The following is a 22,164-nucleotide window of genomic DNA, read 5'->3' on the forward strand; positions in this document are numbered from 1 at the left end:
TTCCTGGCAGATTAAAACTGTGTGCCCGACCGAGACTCGAACTCGGTCGGGCACACAGTTTTAATCTGCCAGGAAGTTTCAAATCCTATATTAATGTATTTTGATTTTTGTAAATAAAACAGTCTTAATCGCTTAAGCACTTTCAGTAAGTGATCCAAACTACTTCATTTGCGAAATATTCACAATGATAATGGACTGATACGCACAATTTATTTTCTTTATTAATATTTTGGTTCTGATAATATTGTACGAGAGGTGTTCCATAAATAATGCAATGCTTTTTGTCGACCAGTTTCGCTTGAAAAAATGCGGAATTTGTTGTGGGATATCGTAGAATATTCCCGCTTCAAATGTTCAAATGTGTGTGAATTCCTATGGGACCAAACTGCTGAGGTCATCGGTCGCTAGACTTACATACTATTTAAACTAACTTCCGCGAAGGACAACACACACACCAATGCCCGAGGGAGGACTCGAACCTCCGGCGGGAGTTATTCCCGCTTCAAATCCTACAGTTCCAAGAAGTTCCGACAGGTGGTGTCGCTGTCCATAGCCTTCAAAGTGTTTGTAACGGAGGTGTGTTCCAAGCAGGGAGCTGTCATTGAGTTTCTTTTGGTGGAAAACCAGGGCATCGCAGATATTAACAGGTGCTTGTAAAATGTGTAGTCAGTGTTCCAGACAGATTCATGGTAGTGAACAAAAGCACGGTCAGTCGTTGGGCGAGGAATCTGTCATTATCGCAACGAGTCGCGCACACAGCTGTGTTACCATCGGTAAATTGAAGAACCGCCTTCAACGTGTTCGTCGCCAAAAAAATGCAAACGAACTTCTTGTCCATAACACCGCAAGGCCTCGCACAAGTCTGCGCACCAGAGACAAGCTCAAAAAAATTCCTTGGACTGTTATTCTTCACCCACCCTACAGCTCGCATCTGTCATCTTCCCGCTTCCATGTGTCTGGCCCAATGAAAGATGCACTTAGCAGGAAGCAGAACGTGGATGATGGTGAGATTATTGATGCCGCAAGACGATGGCTCCGACTCCGACCATTACAGTAGTACCATGCGGGCGTACAGGCCCTCCTAGGTGCCGTAAGGTCGCTGCAACGAACGGAGATTATGTTGAAAAAAAGTGTTTTTCGCCAGAACGTGGAGAATAATATGGTGTATTGGAATCATGAATAAAACCAACCTGCTTTCTGCAAAAAAATAAATAAATAAATAAATAAAATAAAAAATAAAAAAACAATAAAAATGTGTTGCATTACTTATTGAACGCCGTTCGTACAGTCATGTCTAGTACGCCAATGTCATCCTACTGTACCTGATACTTGTAACATTTGCGTATAGTCATGCTGTTGCCATCCTTTCATGACTCATTACATGTGGTCAGGACTTGCCCTTCATTTGAGAATGAACCCTTCATTTGCCACGCTTGCTTATTATGTAGCGTGACAGACCAGTTAAGTATGGCGAGGTGATGCAGGTTTCAGATGGCGCATTCCACGGGCTGGCGCGACTCCACCAGCTTGTGCTGTCGGACAACTGGCTGACATCTGTGCCGGTGGACGCGTTCCCAGCCAGCCTGCTGGAGCTGGACCTGTCGAGCAACCCACTGTCGCTGCCCACGGCTGGGCCCTTCCTGAGGGCGGAGGGCATCACCACACTCAACCTGTCGCACTGTGCCGTCACCTCCGTGGGCGACGACGTCTTCTCGCAGATGCCGTCGCTCGTCCAGCTCGATCTAAGGGGTAACCCCCTGAACCAGCTGTCGCCGTTGGCCTTCCTTGGTCTGCGCCAGCTCTTTGTGGACGAGGGCTCTTTGGGCGTCCATGCCTATGCTGTCAAGCAAGTTGTCCAGGATGTGGTCGAAGTTCCCAGGTAACGCCCTTTCCTGATCTTTGAGTACGATTTTTTTCCCTGTTCAACTATATGTTATATTCATTATCCTGCGAATCAAAGACTTCTTAAGCAACAGAACCCAATCCCTCTTTCTCGACGGCGAGCATTCATCATATACAACGGTATCATCAGGAGTTTCCCAGGAACTGTGATAGCACAAACTCTTTTTCCCTGTACACATAAATGACGTGGCAGACAGGTTGAGCAGCATTAAGCGACTGTTTGCTGACGTTGCTGCAGTGTATGGGAGAGTGTCGTCGTTGAGTGACAGTGGGAGGATGCAAGATGACTTTTGACAAAATTTGTAGTTGGTGTGATGAATGGCAGGTAGCTCTAACTGTAGAAAAAAATGGTTCAAATGGCTCTGAGCACTATGCGACTTAACTTCTGAGGTCATCAGTCGCCTAGAACTTAGAACTAATTAAACCTAACTAACCTAAGGACATCACACACATCCATGCCCGAGGCAGGATTCGAACCTGTGACTGTAGCGGTCGCTCGGTTCCAAACTGTAGCGCCTAAACCGCACGGCCTCTCCGGCCAGCAACTGCAGAAAAAATGTAAGTTAATGCAGAGGGATAGAACAAAAATCCCATGATGCTTGAATACAGCATTAGTACCGTACTGTTTGACGAAGTCACGCCGATTGAATATGTCGGCGCAACGTTGCAAAGCGATATGAAATTCAACAAGCACGTAAGGATGGTAGTAGGGAAGGCTAAGAGTCGACTTCGGTTTATTGTGGAAATTTTAAGTAAGTGTGGTTCATCCGTATAGGAGACCGCATGTGGGACACTCGTGCGACCCGGGGCATGGAATGCTTTTAATATTGTGGAAGATAAATGGCGACTTTAAGCAGTATTAAAAAGATCCAGTTCCAACCCTGTTAAATTAATACCAATTTTTCAATCGTTTTCTTGAAAGAAAATTGTCGGACTGCATATTTTCCTTTCCCTGAGAGCTAGGAGAGAGGTAGTGGAGACTTACTCCAGATATAGGCACCCTTGGTTGCAAGTTCTCACGGACATTGAGAGTTGCAGAGTCGAACACTGCGTGCAGGATTGTCAGCTGACCAGCAGCAAAAGGCAGATTTCTCGTCCCAATCCAAAGTCTACAATGAAGAGCAGACAAATCTTAAGTGAAGCCGAAATGTAAGTGCTCTAAAATTTGCTACCTCCTCTCTGTTCCCAGCAAAATCCATGTTAAACCAGTTTCGCGAATCAGAAGGCTACGCTAAGCTCAAATGGTTCAAGTGGCTCTGAGCACTACGGGACTTACCATCTGAGGTCATCAGTCCCCTAGAACTTAGAACGACTTAAACCTAACTAACCTGAGGACATCATACACATCCATGCCCGAGGCAGGATTGGAACCTGCGACCGTATCGGTCGCGCGGTTCCAGACTGAAGCGCCTAGAACCGCTCGGCCACGGCGGCCGGCCTACGCTAAGCGTTGTCCAGTGAGATTATACGGGGTGGGGCAAGCAAAAGTGGCCCGGACGAGTGGATTCGCCTGGTCATGGAGGTATGCATATTACCACACACCACAGTTACTTCCAACAGGATGCAGCAACTGCCCATACAGCTGGCCGAATCTTGGAGCACATTTACATAATTTTCACGAGTGAGAGAGTTGTTAGCAGACGTCAGTCTGGTCGCTGTCCTAGCTTGCCACCCAGTGTGCGATTACTTTGTGTGTATATCGCAACAACGCTCACAGTCTTCAAGAACTGCAGCAGAACATTTCAGATGAGACTGCAGCGATTCCAGCAGTCAACAACTTGCAACCAGGGCCAAAAAGTGCCGCGACGTGAATGGTAGTTACTTTCAACATCTGCTATAGTCACATTAGTACTGTATTTCCTTTCCACTGCTGTGTTTCTTTGCACCCTAGGACTCTATTCTGCGGGGCACTTTTATTTGCCGCAATCTGTATTTGTAAAACTGGTACAGTCCCCTCATAAGAAAAGTTTAATGCAGTACTGCAGCCAATGGACTGCCTTGCACGTGTACAACTGTGAGAAACTGCCAGCCTGAGTCGCATTCTCTCCTAGTTTCTTAAGATCAACCAATAAATTACTTTCCAGCTCTGCTGGAAAAAGACTACCCTGGCTGACGCAACTGCACATCCATAGAGGAGAGAAAAAATTTGACATTGCAGAGACGCATAGCTTCCTATGAGAAAAATAGGGGTTACATTTTTCGTACATTTCTTGTTTACAACTCAAATTTCTGCCTTCACACCATTATGGAGTACAATGCCAAAAGCAGAAATATGCAAATAGTAAGAGACATAGTAAAAATTCGAAATTTTTTTAAAAACGTTAGATGCCTGCTGATACAAAATTATGAGATACCTGTATGCTCTTATTTCTTAGGCCATTAACATCATTTTGCTGTGTACTGTGCACGATGTCAAATGCATAGTTCAACACATTTGCTTAACATCATATAAATAGCACAAATTTAACGTCTTCTAGGAGTACAGCACATTATCCCAGAAGCACATCAAAAAAATGGTTCAAATGGCTCTGAGCACTATGAGACTTAACTGCTGTGGTCATCAGTCCCCTAGAACTTAGAACTACTCAAACCTAACTAACCTAAGGACATCACACACATTCATGCCCGAGGCAGGATTCGAACCTGCGACCGCAGCGGTTACGCGGTTCCAGACTGTAGCGCCTAGAACCGCACGGCCACTCCGGCCGGCCTGAAGCACATCATATCAGAGAAAGTCAGCCAAAACCAGGTAAACACAAGACCAATATATGCCTTTAAGACGTAATTATGAAAGTGATGTCAAAGAATGGAGACTCTAGAGGATCTGTTATAGTCAAATCCAGAAGCCGACATTGTGGGCCACGACAGCTATTACTGAGACCAGTTAAAGATGCGGCACGTTTTATGAGGTCTACAAAATACTTTGCGAATGTGACCATTCTCACGTCAGACAACCAGTGTGCACAGTAGAACAATTTAGGAAGGAGCGTAAAGGGTTTTATCGCCCAGGATACCCGAAAAATTCGCTTTAGCCGAGCCTGCTCTAGAAAACGGTCACCGTATCAAATGTGACGAAACCTCTGACGGGTCTCGCATTGACGACTTCTGACCAGTGTAATTAAAGAACCCATGGAAATGAAAATCACTGAGAACACCCTTAACAGAGACAGCGGCCTTAAGCTCAGCGCAATGTAGGATCCAGCAATCGGAAGGATGAAGTGGGCGCATCGAACACAGAGTCAACGTATGCCTAAACATGGCGATACGATGAGCACCAGTGACTTCACAGCCGGCAGCTAAAATCTACAAGGGCGTATCAGCAGCCCAGTAGCAATCAATCCGCTTGACAATGGATAAGGAGTACTTTGTAGAAAGATGGAGGCAGTCGTTGAACATTTCATTCAGCGCTGCAACGTGATAATCTGCATTTTTACGCTGTTCTTGTTCTTATAGTCTTTAGTCCGAAGGATGTTTTGATGCAACTCTCGATGTTAGTCTATCCTGTGCAAGCCTCTTCATCTCCGAATAACTACTGAATTTGAATATGCTTACTGTATTCATCTAAATTTTTACAACAATTTTAGTGCCTCCCCCCCCCCCCTTACCAAATACACTTTCACACTTCCTTCCAATACCAAACGGACGATTCCATGATGCCTCAAACTATGCCCTGTAAACCGATCCTTCTTTTAGTCCATTGTGCCATAAATATGTTTCCTCCCCTCATCGATTCGGTACATTCTTATTAGTTACGCGATCTACCCATCTAATCTTCAGCATTCTTGTAAATCACCCACTTTAAAAGCATATATTTCTCCTTGGCTGAACCACTTATCATCCACGTTCTACTTTCGTACAAGGCTGCACTCCATACCTTCAGAAAATATTTCCTAACATTTCAGTCTATACTCCAGTTTAACAGTTTCTTCTTTTGCAGAAATGATTTCCCTGCTCAAACCAGTCTGCATCCTATCTACTTCGCCCATCATCAGTCATTTACCTACTACTCAAATAGCAAAACTAATCTACTACGTTTAGTGTCTCATTTCCTCTCTAATTCCCTCAATATAGCGTGACTTAATTCGACTATATTCCATTATCGTTTTTTTATGTTCATCTTACATCCTCGCCGGCCGCAGTGGCCGTGCGGTTCTAGGCGCTGCAGTCCGGAACCGTGCTGCTGCTACGGTCGCAGGTTCGAATCCTGCCTCGGGCATGGGTGTGTGTGATGTCCTTAGGTTAGTTAGGTTTAAGTAGTTTTAAGTTTAGGGGACTGATGACCTCATATGTTAAGTCCCATAGTGTTTAGAGCCATTTGAACCATTTGAATCTTACATCCTCGTTTCAGGACACTGCCCATTTTCCGTTAAACTGCTCTTCCAAGTCCTTTGCTGTCTCAGAATTATAATGTCACCGCCGAACCTCATTGTTTTTAATTATTCTCCCTGAAGTTCAATTCCATTTCCTTAGTTCTGCCTGGTTTCCGTTACTGCTTGCTCAGTATACTGATTGAACAACAACTGGGAGGGGCTTTAACCCTGTCTCACTCTATTCTCAACTACTTCATCTCTTTCATGTCCTTCGTCTCTGGTAACTGCAGTATGGTTTCTGTACAAGCTGTATATAACCTTTAGCTTCCTGTCTTTTACGCCTGCTACTTTCAAAATTTCAAAGAGCATATTTGAGTCAAAGCTGAGAGAAACTTCTTCTAAGTCTACAAATATTATAAACGTAGGTTACACTTTCTTTAACCTATCTGCTAAGATAAGTCGTAGGGCCTTGCTTGTTACTATATGTCTCCGAAAACAAAACTGATCTTCCCCTACGTCGGCTTCTAAGAGTTTCGTCATTCATCTGTAATTAATCAGAGTCAGTATTTTCCTACTTATTGAACTGATAATTCGATAATGTTCACACCTGCTTCCATTGGAAATGTAGTTATTACAGTGTGCAGAGGCTATTTTTCCTGTCTCATATTAACTTTGTCATTGCTGGCTACCCCAACGATCTCCCTGATTATGAAGATATGTCGTCTACTCCAGGCATCTTTTTTCTTTAGGTCTTCCAGTGCTCTGTCAAACTATTCTGGCAGTATCTTACAGGGGTTGGACAAAAATACGGAAACACCAAAAACACATCACATTACCATGCAAAATACAGTGTAGGGAATCCACAGGATTTCAAAACAGCTTACAGTCGTCTCAAATGGATAAATATAGGTCTTGTATAGTTTTCAAGAGAATCCTACACCATTCTTCATGCAAAATAATAGCACGTTCCGGGAAGTATCATGGAGTTGGACAGCTATCACGCATGCTTCTCTCCAAAGTGTACCACAAAGACTCAATAATATTGATAGCTGGTGACTGTGGTAGCCAGGGCAACAATTCATCGTGGTGCCAATAAAAGCAGTACTGGACAATGCGAGCCGTGTGAAGGGGGGGCCCTCGTATTCTAAGACATCGTCATCATAGGGGAACAAAAACTGTACCATGGTATGGGTCTGATCAGCCAAATGGTCGCGTAATCCTCGGCAATAATGCGAACTTGCAGAGGACTCATGGGTCCCATGAAAACTACGATATGGCTGCCAAAATCATGAACGAATCCCCACCATGTTTCATCCTTGGGACAAAAGCTCGGGTAGAGGTTGCAAACAGTGTGAAGCAAGACGCATCCGACCAAATTACTTTCTCCATTGCTCCATGGCCAGATTTACTGTTACTATTGCTGTGCATTGCATCACTGGGGACTGATCTTGAAATTCCAGCTCGCCCTGTAATTCCCCGCTGACAGGGTTCGCGAGTGCGTCACAATCCTCTTCAATGATCGTCCGTCACGATAGCTCAACACACACTTTAATCCACGTTGCGACTTAGTGATGATATTTTCCCGCTTTCCTTGCATGTGTTATAAACCTTCGATAGATGCCTCTTGAACGCCAAACACTTCGGCTACCTTTGTTACGGAAGCATTCGCCATATGTGTCCCAACAATTTGCCCACGTTGGAGTTCACTTATCTCCAGTATAATGCACTCACAATTACACAGAACACTGTTCTGTCTACCACTGACACTTGCAACACGTTGAGGACTTTGCAGAGGTGCTGGTCGTGCTCAAATACAGCAGCTTAGTTTGCAGGCTTTGCTAGCTTCTACATTTACGTTCAAGCATGTATGAGGGTTATTCGGAAAGTAAGGAACGATCGGTCGTGAAATGGAAATCACAGTAAAAATCCGATGAAGTTTTGCACTGGTGTGTTTGGCAGTGTCTCTAGTATGCCCGTCGATCGCATTACATCGTTCTTTTTAGTTCTGAGCACAGAAAGAGCACATAAAGATACCTAGAACAGTAGTGTCTCCCGCCAAGTATGAGGGCCTGGTGAGAAATTTCGCCTGAAGCTATGCAGCCAACATTACATAACTGTCGTGCGTTTTCTTCTTCAAGACAATTCTCAGCCGCATTCTGCAGGGGCAATGAAGATGCTCCTTCATCTTTTTCAGTTGGAAATGTTTGATTACCCTCAATACAGCTCGTAATTGTCTCCCTCTGAGTCTCATCTCTGCTCACATGAACCTCTGCCTATGAAGACAACATTTTCGCACAGACAACGAGCTGTAGGCCAGCGTAGAGAATTGGCAGAAAGCAATGGCGACTCCCTTCTATAACGAGGGTATTGGGAAGTTGGTACAACGCTATGACCAATGTCTAAGTCGGATCGCCGACTGTGGAGATAAATAGCTGGAAGATGTAGCTAACTGTTGCAAATAGAACAGTTTTGATTTTCACTGTTGTTTCCACTTCGTGACCTATCGTTCCTTACTTTCCAAATAGCCCTCGCGTTTCTCGGTGTGGCCGAGTGGTTCTAGGCTCATCAGCGTGGAACCGCGCGACCGCTACGGTCGCAGGTTCGAATCCTGCCTAGGGCATGGACGTGTGTAATGTCCTTAGGTTAGTTAGGTGCTCAGAGCATTTTGAGCCATTTCTCACTGTGTTTCCATATATTCGTCCAACTCCTGTATCTCCCGTCTGACCTTTTGTACTCCCTCTTCCTTTCTTATACATTGACGGAAAAAATCGCAGTACCAAGAAGGAGTTAATCAACGCAAATGGAAGTTGGTAGACGTGTTTCTACATCTGAAAGATGATGTCTATTCAAACTTCGCGCCAGTCGCATATGAGTGGCGCTGGTAGCGCCTCTATGAGGACACAAATTAGGTTTGCATTAAATAAACGTTGTAACTGTCGTGACTGTCAGTTACATTTGAGATTGGACGTGGTAAGTTGATGTTAATCAAGAATGCCTTTGAGATGATAAAGACGCCAATATCAGCAGTTCAGTGAGTTTCAACAGGGTTTTGCGTTAGGCTATGCGAAGTTGGAGGTTCCGTCGGCGACAATGCAGAAAGACTTGGCAGGAATGTAGCCACTGTACATGACTGCTGTGGTCACAGGGATATACAGTAGCAAGAAGACCGGGTTCGAGACGACCACATGGTACTACCGAGAGAGAAGACCATCGTGTTTGGCTTACGACTCTGGCACATCATACTGCATCTGCAGCAGTAACTTGAGCAGCAGTTGACACGACAGTGACACAACGAACTGTTACAAATCTGTTACTTCATGGACAGCTCCTAGCCATATGCGCTGTAGCGTGGATCCCACTGACCCCGAACCACCACCATTTGCGACTTCAGTGGTGTCAATTGAGAGCTCATTGGAGGTCAGGGTGGAAATCTGTTCTGTTTTCTGATGAAAGCTTTTTTTGACTCAGTACCAGTGATGGTCGTTTGTTGGCTAGAAGGAGGCCAGTTGAGGTCCTGCAGCTACCCTGTCTGCATGCTAGACACACTGCGTCTACATCTAGAGTCACAGTCTGGGGTGCGATTTTGTATGGCATCAGGAGCACTCTCGTTGTCTCTGTGTGTTGGATAGACCGCCAGAGGCAGAGCACCTCATGTTCCTGCTGCTAATAAGGCGAGTGCACCATTCGTTTGTTATATATTTTTACGAACTTCCAACAGGAGCGACTTATTTAGAAATACATGTGTAGTTACTAGATTATTTTTGTAATTTCTTGTGTGTTCGAGTGCTTACTAGGCACAAGCTTTTTTTAATAGCAGCGTAGTGCACAGTATGGCCATTGTTATCGACCCTCGTATCATATAGGTTAGTGTAACTCAGTGTCATTTAAACCGTAGGTGAGAGAGCACTTCGAATACCTGCAGCTAATTAGCTGAGTACACCATTTGTTATTTACATATTTTTACGAGCTTCGAACAGGAGCGACTGCAGTAATGGATAGGAACTGTGATTGCTGTGTGCAGATGCGAGCTGAGTTAGCGACCCTTCGCTCACAGCTCCAGGCTGTGTTGGCTTCCGTCACACAGCTTGAGGCTGCTGCCAAGGGGCGTCACTGTGGGGCGTCGGACACGGGACTGTGAGGGACGTTGAGGACGTTCCACGTGTCCCCTGATCAGTCCAGTGCTGAGGCCGCCCCGGGTATTGCCGGCACTGAGGTTGACCCCTCACCTGTGGTCGAGTGGGAGATCATTCCAAAGCCTGGCAGGCAGCGAAAAACTTTCTGAGAGGCCGATCGTTGAGCCTCCCTGGTTCGTTTGACGAACAGGTTTTGGACGTTATCTGTGGCTGACAATGTCTCTGAGCCGGATGCAGTCGTCCACCCTGTTCCAGAGGAAGCTTCTTGGCCCGCAAGATCTGGGCATTCACAGAGGGTGGGTTTGCTGGTAGTTGGGAGCTCCAGCGTCAGGTGCACAATGGGGCCCCTTAGGAACATGACTGCCATGGAGGGGAAGGAAGCCAGTGTGCACTCCGTGTGCATATCGGGGGGAGTCATTCCAGATGTGGAAATGGTGCTTCCGGATGCCATGAAGAGTACAGGGTGCAGCCAATTGCAGGTGGTGGCTCATGTCGGTACCAATGACGTGTCTCACTTTGGATCGGAGGAGATTCTGTCTGGTTTCAGGCGGCTAGCGGAAATGGTAAAGACTGCCAGTCTTGCTTGCGAGATTAAGGTGGAGCTCACCATCTGCAGCATCGTCGATAGAACCGACTGTGGTCCCTTGGTGCAGAGCCGAGTGGGGGGTCTGAATCAGAGGCTCAGGCGGTTCTGTGACCGTGTAGGCTGCAGATTCCTTGACTTGCGCCATAGGGTGGTGGGTTTCTGGGTTCCGCTTAATAGGTCAGGAGTCCACTACACACAGGAAGCAGCTACACGGGTAGCGGGGGGCTGTGTGGAAGGGACTGGGATGTTTTTTAGGTTAGAGAGTCCCAAGGAACCACAGAAAGGCCGTTCGTCTAAAAGGGTACAGGTAAAACACAGTAAATTAGTTGTATTGTAGAAACTATTGGTATTGTAGGTGTAAATTGTCATAGCTATGTAGGGAAAGAACCAGAGCTCCAAGCCCTATTAGAAAGCACCGGAGCTCAAATAGTTATAGGAACAAAAAGTCGATTAAAGCCGGAAATAAGTTCAGCCGAATTTTTTTCAAACGATCTACCAGTGTTCAGAAAGGATAGATTAAACACAGTTGGTGGTGGAGTATTTATTGCTGTCAGAAGTAGTTTGTCTTGTAGTGAAATTGAAGTAGATATTTCCTCCGAAATAGTATGGGTAGAGGTTATACTTGACAATCGGACTAATCTATCAATTGGATCGTTTATCGACCTCCCAATTTAGAAGATATAGTTGCTGAACAGTTCAAAGAAAACTTGAGTCTCATTTCAAATTGGTACCCCACTCATACAATTACAGTCGGTGGTGACTTCAGTCTACCCTCGATATGCTGGAAAAATTATACTTTTGAAGCCGGCGGCAGGCATAAAACGTCATCCAAATTGTAGTGAATGCTTTCTCAGAAAATTATTTTGAACAATTAGCTCACTCGAAGCCTGCTGGTCCCAGCGGAGGTTCGAGTCCTCCCTCGGGCATGGGCATTGGTCTGAGTGTTTGTCCCTAGGATAATTTAGGTTAAGTAGTGTGTAATCTTAGGGACTCATGACCTTAGCAGTTAAGTCCCATAAGATTTCACACACATTTGAACAACCCACTTGAAGCGTAAATGGTTGCGAAAGCATACTTGACCTCCTAGACAAACAGTGAGTATCGTTACGAATACAGGTATTACCGACCACAAGGCAGTTGCTGCTAGGCTGAATGCCGTAACACCTACAGCCATCAAAAACAAACGCAAAATATATGTATTTAAAAAAAAACTGATAAAAACGCTCCTAACGCCTTTTCAAGAGACAGTCTTCACTCCTTCCGATCTGATCATGTAAACGTAGAAAAGTTGTGGAATGATTTCAAAGAGATAGTATCGACAGCAATTGAGAGATATATACCACATGAATTAATAAGTGGTGGTACTGATCCCCCATGGCACACAAAACGGGTCAGATCTCTGTTGCAGAAGCAGCGAAAAAAGCATGTCAAATTTAAAAGAACGCAAAATCCCCAAGACTGGCATAGTTTTACAGAAATTAGAAATATGCCGCGTACTTCAATGCGACCACCGAGCGAGGTGCCGCAGTGGTTAGACACTGGACTCGCATTCGGGAGGACGACGGTTCAATCCCGCGTCCGGCCATCCTGATTTAGGTTTTCCGTGATTTCCCTAAATCGCTCCAGGCAAATGCCGGGATGGTTCCTTTCAAAGGGCACGGCCGACTTCCTTCCCCATCCTTCCCTAATCCGATGAGACCGATGACCTCGTTGTCTGGTCTCCTTCCCCAAACCAACCAACCAACCAACCAACTTCAATGCGAGATGTTTTAAATAATTTCCATGCCGAAACTCTGTCTCGAAATCTGTCAGAAAACCCAGAGAGATTCTGGTCGTATATAAAGCACATCAGTGGCAAGACGCAATCAGTACCTTCACTGCGCGATAACAACGGTGAAGTCACTCACTGATGACAGTACCACAAAGCAGAGTTATTAAACACGGTTTTCCGAAACTTCTTCATCAAAGAAGACGAAGAAAATATTCCTGAATTCCAATCAAGAACAACTGCCAGGATGAAAAACATAGGAGTAGATATCCTCGGTGTTGCAAAGCAGCTTAAATCACTTCATAAAGGCAAGGCTTCTGGTCCAGATTGTATACCAGGCAGGTTCCTCTCGGAGTATGCTGATACAATAGCTCCATATTTAGCAATTATATACAACCTCTCGCTCACAGGAAGATCCGTACCTAAAGACTAGAAAATTGCTCAAGTACACCAATACGCAAAAAGAGAAGTAGGAGTAATCCATTGAATTACAGGCCCATATCACTAGCGTCGATCTGAAGTAGAGTTCTGGAACATATACTGTGTTCGAACATTATAAATTACCTCGAAGAAAACGATTTATTGACACATAGTCAGCACGGATTCAGAAAATATCCTGCTTGCGAAACACAACTAGCTCTTTATACTCATGAAGTAAAGAGTGCTATCGACAGGGGAGGTCAAATTGATTACATATTTTTAGATTTCCAGAAAGCTCTCGACACCGTTCCTCACAAGCGTCTTCTAAACAAACTGCGTGCCTATGGAATATCGACTCAGTTGTGCGACTCGATTCGTGATTTCCTGTCAGAAAGGTCACAGTTCGTAATAATAGGCGGAAAGTCATCGATTAGAACAAAAGCAATGTCCGGCGCTACCCAAGGAAGTGTCATAGGACCTCTTTTGTTCCTGATCCATATTAACGATAAAGGAGACAATCTCAGTAGCCGTCTTAGATTGTTTGCAGATGATACTGTCATTTGCTGTCTTGTAAAGTCATCAGATGACCAAAACGAATTGCAAATCGATTTAGATAAGATATCTGTATGGTGCGAAAAGTGGCAATTGACCCTGAATAAATAAAAGTGTGAAGTTATTAACACGAGTACTAAAAGAAATCCACTAAATTTCGATTACGCGATAAGTCACACAAATCTGAAGGCTGTAAATTCAACTAAATACTTAGGGATTACAATTACAAATAACCTCAACTGGAGCGATCACGTAGATAATGTTTCTCCTCCGATTGCGAAAACATTATGTTGGCACCAACCTACGGAGTGAGCAATGATCATCACGATAAAATAAGAGAAATCAGGGCTCGCACAGAAAAATTTAATGCTCGCTTTTTCCGCGCGCCGTCCTATAATGGAACGGTAGAGAGACAGCTTGGAGGTGGTTCATTGTACCCTCTGCCAGGTATTTAATTATGAATAGCAGAGTAACCACGTAGATGTAAATGTAGATCACATGCATCCTAAGTGCAAATGTGTACCTCAGTCTAGTGATTCGACCTGTTGTGCTACAATTCATGAGCAGCGTTACAGGGGGTGTTCTTCGACAGGATAGCGCTCGTCCACATACCGCTGTTGTATCCGAACGTGCTTTATAGAATGCCGACATGTTGCAATGGCCTATTCGATCACCAGATCTGTCTGCAATCGATCACATATGGGACATCATCGGACGACAACTCTGGCATCATCCACGATCAGCATTAACCGTCGCTGTATTGTCCGACGAAGTGCAACAGGCATTCAGCTTTTTTTTTTTTTCGTCATTCTTCTGACTGCTTTATGGTTTGATGCGGCCCGCCACGAATTACTCTGCTCTTCATCTCAGAGCAGGACTTCTAATCTACGTCCTCAATTATTTGCTGGACGTGTTCCACTCTCTATCTTCCTCTACAGTTTTCACCCTCTGCAGCTCCCTCCCTGTCTCTTCTTCTTGTCAGTGTTTTGCTGATATCCTTTTCCTCGACGATTCTCCGAAGAACGTCCTCATTCCTTACCTTATCAGTCTACCTAATTTTCAACATTCTTCTCTACCATCACATGTCAAATGCTTCGATTTTCTTCTTTTCCGGTTTTCCCACAGTCCACATTTCACTGTCATACAATGCTGTGCTCCAAACGTACATTCTCAGAAATGTCTTCCTCAGATTAACATCTATGTTTGAGACTAGTAGACATCTCTTGGCCATGAAAGCCCTTTTTGCCAATGCTAGTCTCCTTTTTATGTCCTCCTCGCTCCGTTCCTCATTGGTTATTTTGCTGCCTAGATAGCAGAATTCCTTAACTTCTTCTACTTTGTGATCATCAATTCGGATGTTAAGTTTCTCGCTGTTCTCATTTCTGCTGCTTATCATTAGTTCCTTTATCTTCGGTTTACTCTCAGACCATATATTGTATTTATTGGAATGTTCATTCCAACCGGCTAATCCTGTAATTCTTCTTTACTTACGCTGAGGATAGCAATATCATCAGCGAATCGTATCATTGATGCCCTTTCACCTTGAATTTTAATCCCACTCCGGAATCTTTATTTCCGCCATTGCATCTTCGACGTATATATTGAACAGTAGGGACGAAATACTACATCCTTTTTAATCCGAGTATTTCGTTCTTGGTCTTCCACTCATATTGTTTCCTCTTGGTACTTGTACATTTTCTGTATTACCCTTCTTTCCCTGTAACTTACCCCTAATTCTCTCAGAATTTCGAACATCTTGCACCATTTGACATTGTCGAACGCGTTTTCCAGGTCGATAAATCCTGTGGATGTGTGTCGATTTTTCTCTAGTCTTATTTCTATTATCAACCTCAACGTCAGAAGTGCCTCTATGGTGCCTTTACTTTTCCTTTCCTTTATCTTAGTATCGGTTAATAATGTGCCAGTATTTCACATTTGCAATGTCTTATCTGGCGTTTACATTAACCTATAATCTTTCAGTGTTAACCATTTACACTACTGGCCATTAAAATTGCTACACCACGAAGATGACGTGCTACAGACGCGAAATTTAATCGACAGGAGAAAGATTCTGTGATACGCAAATGATTAGCTTTTCAGAGCATTCACACAAGGTTGGCGCCGGTGGCGACACCTACAACGTGCTGACATGAGGAAAGTTTCCAACCGATTTCTCATACACAAACAGCAGTTGACCGGTTTTGCCTGGTGAAACGTTGTTGTGATGCCTCGTGTAAGGAGGAGAAATGCGTACCATCACGTTTCCGACTTTGATAAGGTCGGATTGTAGTCTATTGTGATTGCGGTTTATCGTATCGCGACATTGCTGCTCGCTTTGGTCGAGATCCAATGACTGTTAGCAGAATATGGAATCGGTGGGTTCAGGAGGGTAATACGGAACGCCGTGCTGGGTCCTAGCGGCCTCGTATCACTAGCAGTCGAGATGACAGGTGTCTTATCCGCATGGCTGTTAACGGGTCGTGCAGCCACGTCTCGATCCCTGAGTCAATAGATGGGGAGGTTTGCAAGACAACAACCATCTGCACGAACAGTTCGACGACGTTTGCAGCAGGATGGACTATCAGCTCGGAGACCATGGCTGCGGTTACCCTTGACGCTGCATCACAGACAGGAGCGCCTGCGATGGTGTACTCAACGACGAACCTGGATGCACGAATGGCAAAACGTCATTTTTTCGGATGACTCCAGGTTCTGTGTACAGACAGCATCATAGTGGTCGCATCCGTGTTTGCCGACATTGCGGTGAACGGACATTGGAAGCGTGTATTCGTCATCGCCATACTGGCGTATCACCCGGAATGATGATATGGGGTGTCACTGATTGCACGTCTCGGTCACCTCTTGTTCGCACTGACGGCACTTTGAACAGCGGACGTTACATTTCAGATATGTTACGACCCGTGGCTTTACCCTTCATTCGATTCTTGCGAAACCCCACATTTCAGCAGGATAATGTTCGACCGCATCTGTACTGGCCTTTCTGGATACAGAAAATGTTCGACTGCTGCCCTGGCCAGCACATTCTCCAGATCTCTCACCATTAGAAAACGTCTGGTCAATGTTGGCCAAGCAACTGGCTCGTCACAACACGCCAGTCACTACTCTTGATGAACTGTGGTATCGTGTTGAAGCTGTACACGCCATCCAAGCTCTGTTTGACTCAATGCCCAGGCGTGTCAAGGCCGTTATTACGTCCAGAGGTTGTTGTTCTTGGTACTGATTTCTCAGGATGTGTGCACCCAAATTGCGTGAATTGTAATCACATGTCACTTCTAGTATAATATATTTGTCCAATGAATACCCGTTTCTCATCTGCATTTCTTATTGGTGTAGCAATTTTAATGGCCAGTAGTGTAAATATGTCACATAGACCAGTGTATTCCCGAAATTTCAAAACTCTACATGAATTATTTTTCGTTGTTGTGATTTTTTTCATGAGTGTGTTACAGATTACTATTCTTGCTTCAGGATAGGTGCGACCACGCAAGAAGATTTCGCGCCGGAGCAGCAGCTACATCAAGGTGATCTTCTCGTGGAAGATCCTCCCTCTGTGTATGACGATCCGGAAACCGCCGCCTACACCGATAGGGCTTCAAATAGCGCAGTGGGCTGGCAGAAAGACACCCCGGTCTTCAACGATTTCTCCTCTCTGTTCGGACCGGTGCCCCAGGACGCGGCCGACTCTAACCTCTTCAAAGGGGCTCCGTTCCAGGCGACGGGCGAGGTGACCGTGGTGTACGCGGCGGACCTGAAGAACCTGAAGGACACGCTGCTGGTGCTGGCGGCGCTCGCCGTGCTGTGCTTCCTGCTGGCGGCCGTGCAGAGGGCGGTGGACGGCGCCAGGGCAGCTCGCGGCCGGCGGCGCTGCCGGCTCGACGCCTGCTTCAGGGCGGGTCGCGACCGCGGGCGCCCGCCCCAGCAGAGCCCGGACGACGGCGACTTCTTCTGGTGGGACACGGAGACCTCCTGGTCGGAGGCGGGGAAGCCCCGCAGCGGCGACCTGCCGCCCCCGTACCCCTACCCACCCACCTACGAGGACAGTCTCACCGTCACCGTCACTCCCAACTCCAACTGTGACGGGCAGGCAGACAGCGCGACCCACGTCTGGCACGAGCCCGCCAGCGTTCACCAGGCGAGGAGTCAACCTGACGCGGTCGACAACCCACGCGTGTCGAGCTCTGCTGACGCGTAACGCGTCTGTCCTAGTAGTCTTATTCAAAGTAGTTGGCATTCGACAGGCAGCGTGCTAGACTGCTTCCACCACAAATACACCAATCGTGCCTGGTCAAAAATAACTGCCTGTTATTCAGTGTGCCCCAGCGGGAATGGAATGGTCAACATCTGAGGATACGACAAGAACGATCATTAGGAGCAAAAACCTTCTTACGTTTCTGAGATAGAAGACATTTAATGCACAGGTTGACCCACAAGCCCGTTAAGGGGGGTAGGACGTCAAACCGGCCGACTTGGAGCAGGAGAGGCACCATATAACATTTTAATTTCCACTGTCTATACTTTTACAAATAAATTCATAAAACTTTAACAGCATGACGAAGAAGGATTCAGGATTCATACTCATAGCAGTGCAAGCTCAAAAACGTAACAAAAGACATTCTTTTTACATGTGAAATTTCATCATTTTTTTCACTTACTACTGGCTGCATTTGTTGCTATAGGGACACTTTTCTTCCTAAGTAAGAGAGATTCTTCGATGACTTTTGCACAGCATACAAACCATAGTTACAGGTCTATGAAACTCTAGAAGTTATTTAATTTATGAAAAAATGAATGAGCTGTTACATTTTAAACTTGATGTTTAGAAAAAAACTCAAGTTTTATAGTTAACTATCTTAATTTTTTCCACAGTTTTTTAATAGATTTGGAAAATTCTAGAGTTTCATACACCTGTAACTACTGTTTGTATGCTATGAAAAATTCATCGAAGAATCACTCTTACTTAGGAAGAAAAGTGTACCTATAGCAACAAATGCAGCCAGTAATAAGTGAAAAAATGATGAAATTTCACATGTAAAAAAAGGTGTTTTGCTACGTTTTTCAACTTCCACAGCCACGAGTGTGAGTCCTCAATCCTTCCTGGTCATGGTTACAAAGTTTTATGAATTTATTTGTAAAAGTATAGACAGTAGAAATTAAAATGTCCTGTGGTGACTCTCCTGCTCCAAGTCGGCCCGTTTGACGTCCTACCCCCCTTAACATTTGAAAATTCAGTACTTACTGAATAATGTAGGTAGAGAGACACACATTCATGAAATGACATGGGGTGTTATTGAAACCAAAGAAGTGCACAAAGTGACCAACAGATGGCCCTTCATATGACACAAACGCCATAATTAGCATAAAAATTGATTTTTTACCAAAAGCGATGTTTTTTGTAACAAATACTCAGCATGGTGGTTGTTATTTATCAACAATACCTGTAGATGAGGGACAATGTTGTAAACAGTATTGCACAGCTTGCCAGTACTTATCTTGAGAAATTTACCTCAGTTGTTGTCTTTTAGCATTGCTAATGAGGTCGGACTGTTGCGACAGACCTGAGACTTCAGACAGCCCCACAACCAGCAATCACATGGACTGAGGTCTGGGGATCTGGGAGGCCAAGCACGACGCAAGTGCGACTCTATTATCAGATGATGTGCGCAAGAGATCTTTTACACGTGTAGCGATATGCGGTGCAGCACCACCTTGCATAAAAGTCGTAACGTCCAGCAGGTGTTTATTGGGCAGGCTAGGGACGGTGCGATTCTGAAGCATATCGTCGTACCTCGCACCCATCTCTCTGACACTTTGAAAAGCAACACCCCGCATTTTCTCGAAGAAAAAGGGCTCGATCACGAATGATGTGGTAAATCCACACCGCATTGCGTCTTTGTCGGCTTGTAGGTGGGAGTTCATGACAGTTCTAGGGTTCTAGGAATGCTGGTGCGACGTGCGACTTCACAAGTGCTGATTTCACCATCTGGAGATGAACTCGCTGAAGGCTCCATTTCTTTCCGGGCTGTCCCAGCAGCAGTATCACTTGTGTCTGGTCAAACACTATGGAGCCAATCGTCTAAACAAACGTGACTTTGAACTTCGTGATCACTTTCTTCAAAGCGACACTTGTCACAGGACCCTTATCTGTTTGAATACGCTTCTTATGGCGACAGGATCGTAAAGCTGGTGTACCGGATTCTCCATTCTGATAGTAAGGCTTCACTAATAGTGCCTGTTATCGTAACGTCAACATGCCGCGATCGCTAGAGCAACTAACTTCCTGTCTCGCTACTGCTCATTTTATACACGTTTCTCACTGACGTGTTGTTGTCCAGCGCCATCTGTTAGCCTGTTTTACATTCACTTTTCGTTTCAATAAAAATCCTATACCAGTTCATTTACCTCTCTAAATGTTATTCCGTGAATTAGTGTATTTTCCAAGGTCAACAGACTTCTGGGTCACGTGTGCATTCTTATCGTACACGCCACATTATAACTGTGCCAGTTTTAAAATATGTTACTTTTCCACCAAAGTTGTTGAACTAAATGTTCAGAAGAAAAATGACAACTTCGAAGAATACCTGCTTCACGCAGTGTGGTGAAACTCTGATAAACAATCTACCATCGGTAAAGTGTGAACTGTATTCTTTGATAACAGCTGGAGCACTGCCATCGCAGAAGCCGTAAGGATACACCATGTCTACGTATTCTTCTTTAGCGTAGGTGTGTGGCATTTCAGCTGTCTGATACACTCAGTTCCTCGCATTAATTCACTCACAACACACTATGGACAAATGAGAATTAAGCGGACTACTTTATGGCACAAGGACATCCCGAGAAAAGAGGTTCAAAGCAACGAGTCAGCTTCAGGAAAAATAAAACGTCAAAGAGGTTGGGTGGGTAAGACACACATATGTGCATCACTAACCCAAAATCAAATGTACACTGAATGTGTTCTATTTTGAACCCATTCAGAATAGGGTACATGTCAATATAAAGTTTTATGTTTCAAATGAGCGTTCATGTTATATCCCTAAATACTAACTATTCCACTTGTGTCACCCTAGATGCGTATTAAACATATGTAAAGATACGCAAAATCCATCATTTTAGGTCTATGTCATCTATGGAAATGTCAAAATTAGCATGCTGTCCATGCAGTGAAATTCCACAGAGACATTAACTAACAATCAAAATGACATGGAAATTTTTAATGTAGTTACAAAAATGCTCAATTTTGACAACAGAAGACTTTTATATTTTATGCTGTGAGAATAAACATTTCTGACCATACTATACGTTTCTATAACTCTAGAGTATTGCATAAGAGTATACAGATTTATTTATTTATCAGAAACCATGGGAGTCCGCTTCAAACCTCTTACCTGCTTATTGACACAGGAAGACAGCCAACTGCTTCCTACTTTCCATATATAAAATGAAACATTGTTTAGTCTTATCCGTAACCCCATAAGTATCCAGCTTCTGCAAAAATATTGTATTATCAACTAAATAAAATTCTTTCGTTAAATCAAAGAAAGCGCCTACCATCTGCCCTGCTCCTATTTTAATGCTAGTGACTCACATGCAAACAAATAAGTAGCATTTTCTGTCGGAAATCTCTTCCTGAAGCGAAACTGGGAGACTGACAGCAAATTATGTTATTTAGTTTTTCCACTACTCTCCTATACATTACTTTCTCAAAAACGTTTGAAAACATTGGTAGCAAAGAAATTCGCTGGTAGTGAACTATGCTATCTCTCTCGCCCCTTTTATTAAGTGGTTTCACTAACGAGTGTTTCAAACCCTCAATAAACTCAACACAACTGAAAGATACGTTGCATAAGTGATACGGTGAGTAGATAACTAATTTATGGTGCACATACCATAATCTTACTCGAAATCCAATCATAGCCATGGGAACCCTTACTCTTTGCTGATGTAATAATTGATGTAAGTTCATCTTTGTTTATTTTCTGTAGCTGCAAGTGATGTAGCTGTCTCAGAATACCAGCTGTCAAGAATTCCACATATTTTGCTGTACCAACAGAACTTTTATTTAACTTACCGACTGATGACAAGAAGTGATTATTAAGTATTTTGAACGACACTGGTGCATCACTAACAGTTTCATTCTCTCACAAGACTGGTGTAGTACGTTGAGCACTAACATTCTGGCGTGATACCTCTTTCACAATGGATCAAATAGTTTTAATTTTAATCTTAAATCTTTCTATTCTCTTGTTTCGGCGTTTTTGATGACATTCGCCAGCATTTTGCATTATCTGTAGTTCAGTTCTGTTACCGGGTTCTGCCTTTTCCTTTACATTATGATACAGCTCCCGCTTCCACCTACATGATATTGTAAAGCCATTAGTTATTCAGGTACTTGGTTTATTAGTACTGCATCTGTGTCTGAACTTTTTCTGTGCTGGGAAAGAGGTATTAAAGGATGTGATAAAGATCTGAACGAAA

The 22,164-nt window shown here is 44.3% G+C and overlaps 1 protein-coding gene across 1 annotated transcript in view; it reads left to right on the forward strand.

The window, feature by feature from the left end:
- LOC126198616 (uncharacterized) overlaps positions 1–21,192 on the forward strand; it is a 79,915-nt gene extending 58,723 nt beyond the window's left edge. Inside the window, exons 3-4 of the mRNA XM_049935070.1 lie at positions 1,485–1,879; positions 17,161–21,192. Of these exons, the coding sequence (XP_049791027.1) occupies positions 1,485–1,879; positions 17,161–17,884 (1,119 nt within the window). The 3' untranslated portion in view covers positions 17,885–21,192. The remainder of the gene's footprint in view (positions 1–1,484; positions 1,880–17,160) is intronic.
- Positions 21,193–22,164: the final 972 nt, after the last annotated feature.

The sequence above is a fragment of the Schistocerca nitens genome, chromosome 8 (assembly GCF_023898315.1).
Source record: "Schistocerca nitens isolate TAMUIC-IGC-003100 chromosome 8, iqSchNite1.1, whole genome shotgun sequence".
NCBI classification, from domain to species: domain Eukaryota; kingdom Metazoa; phylum Arthropoda; class Insecta; order Orthoptera; family Acrididae; genus Schistocerca; species Schistocerca nitens.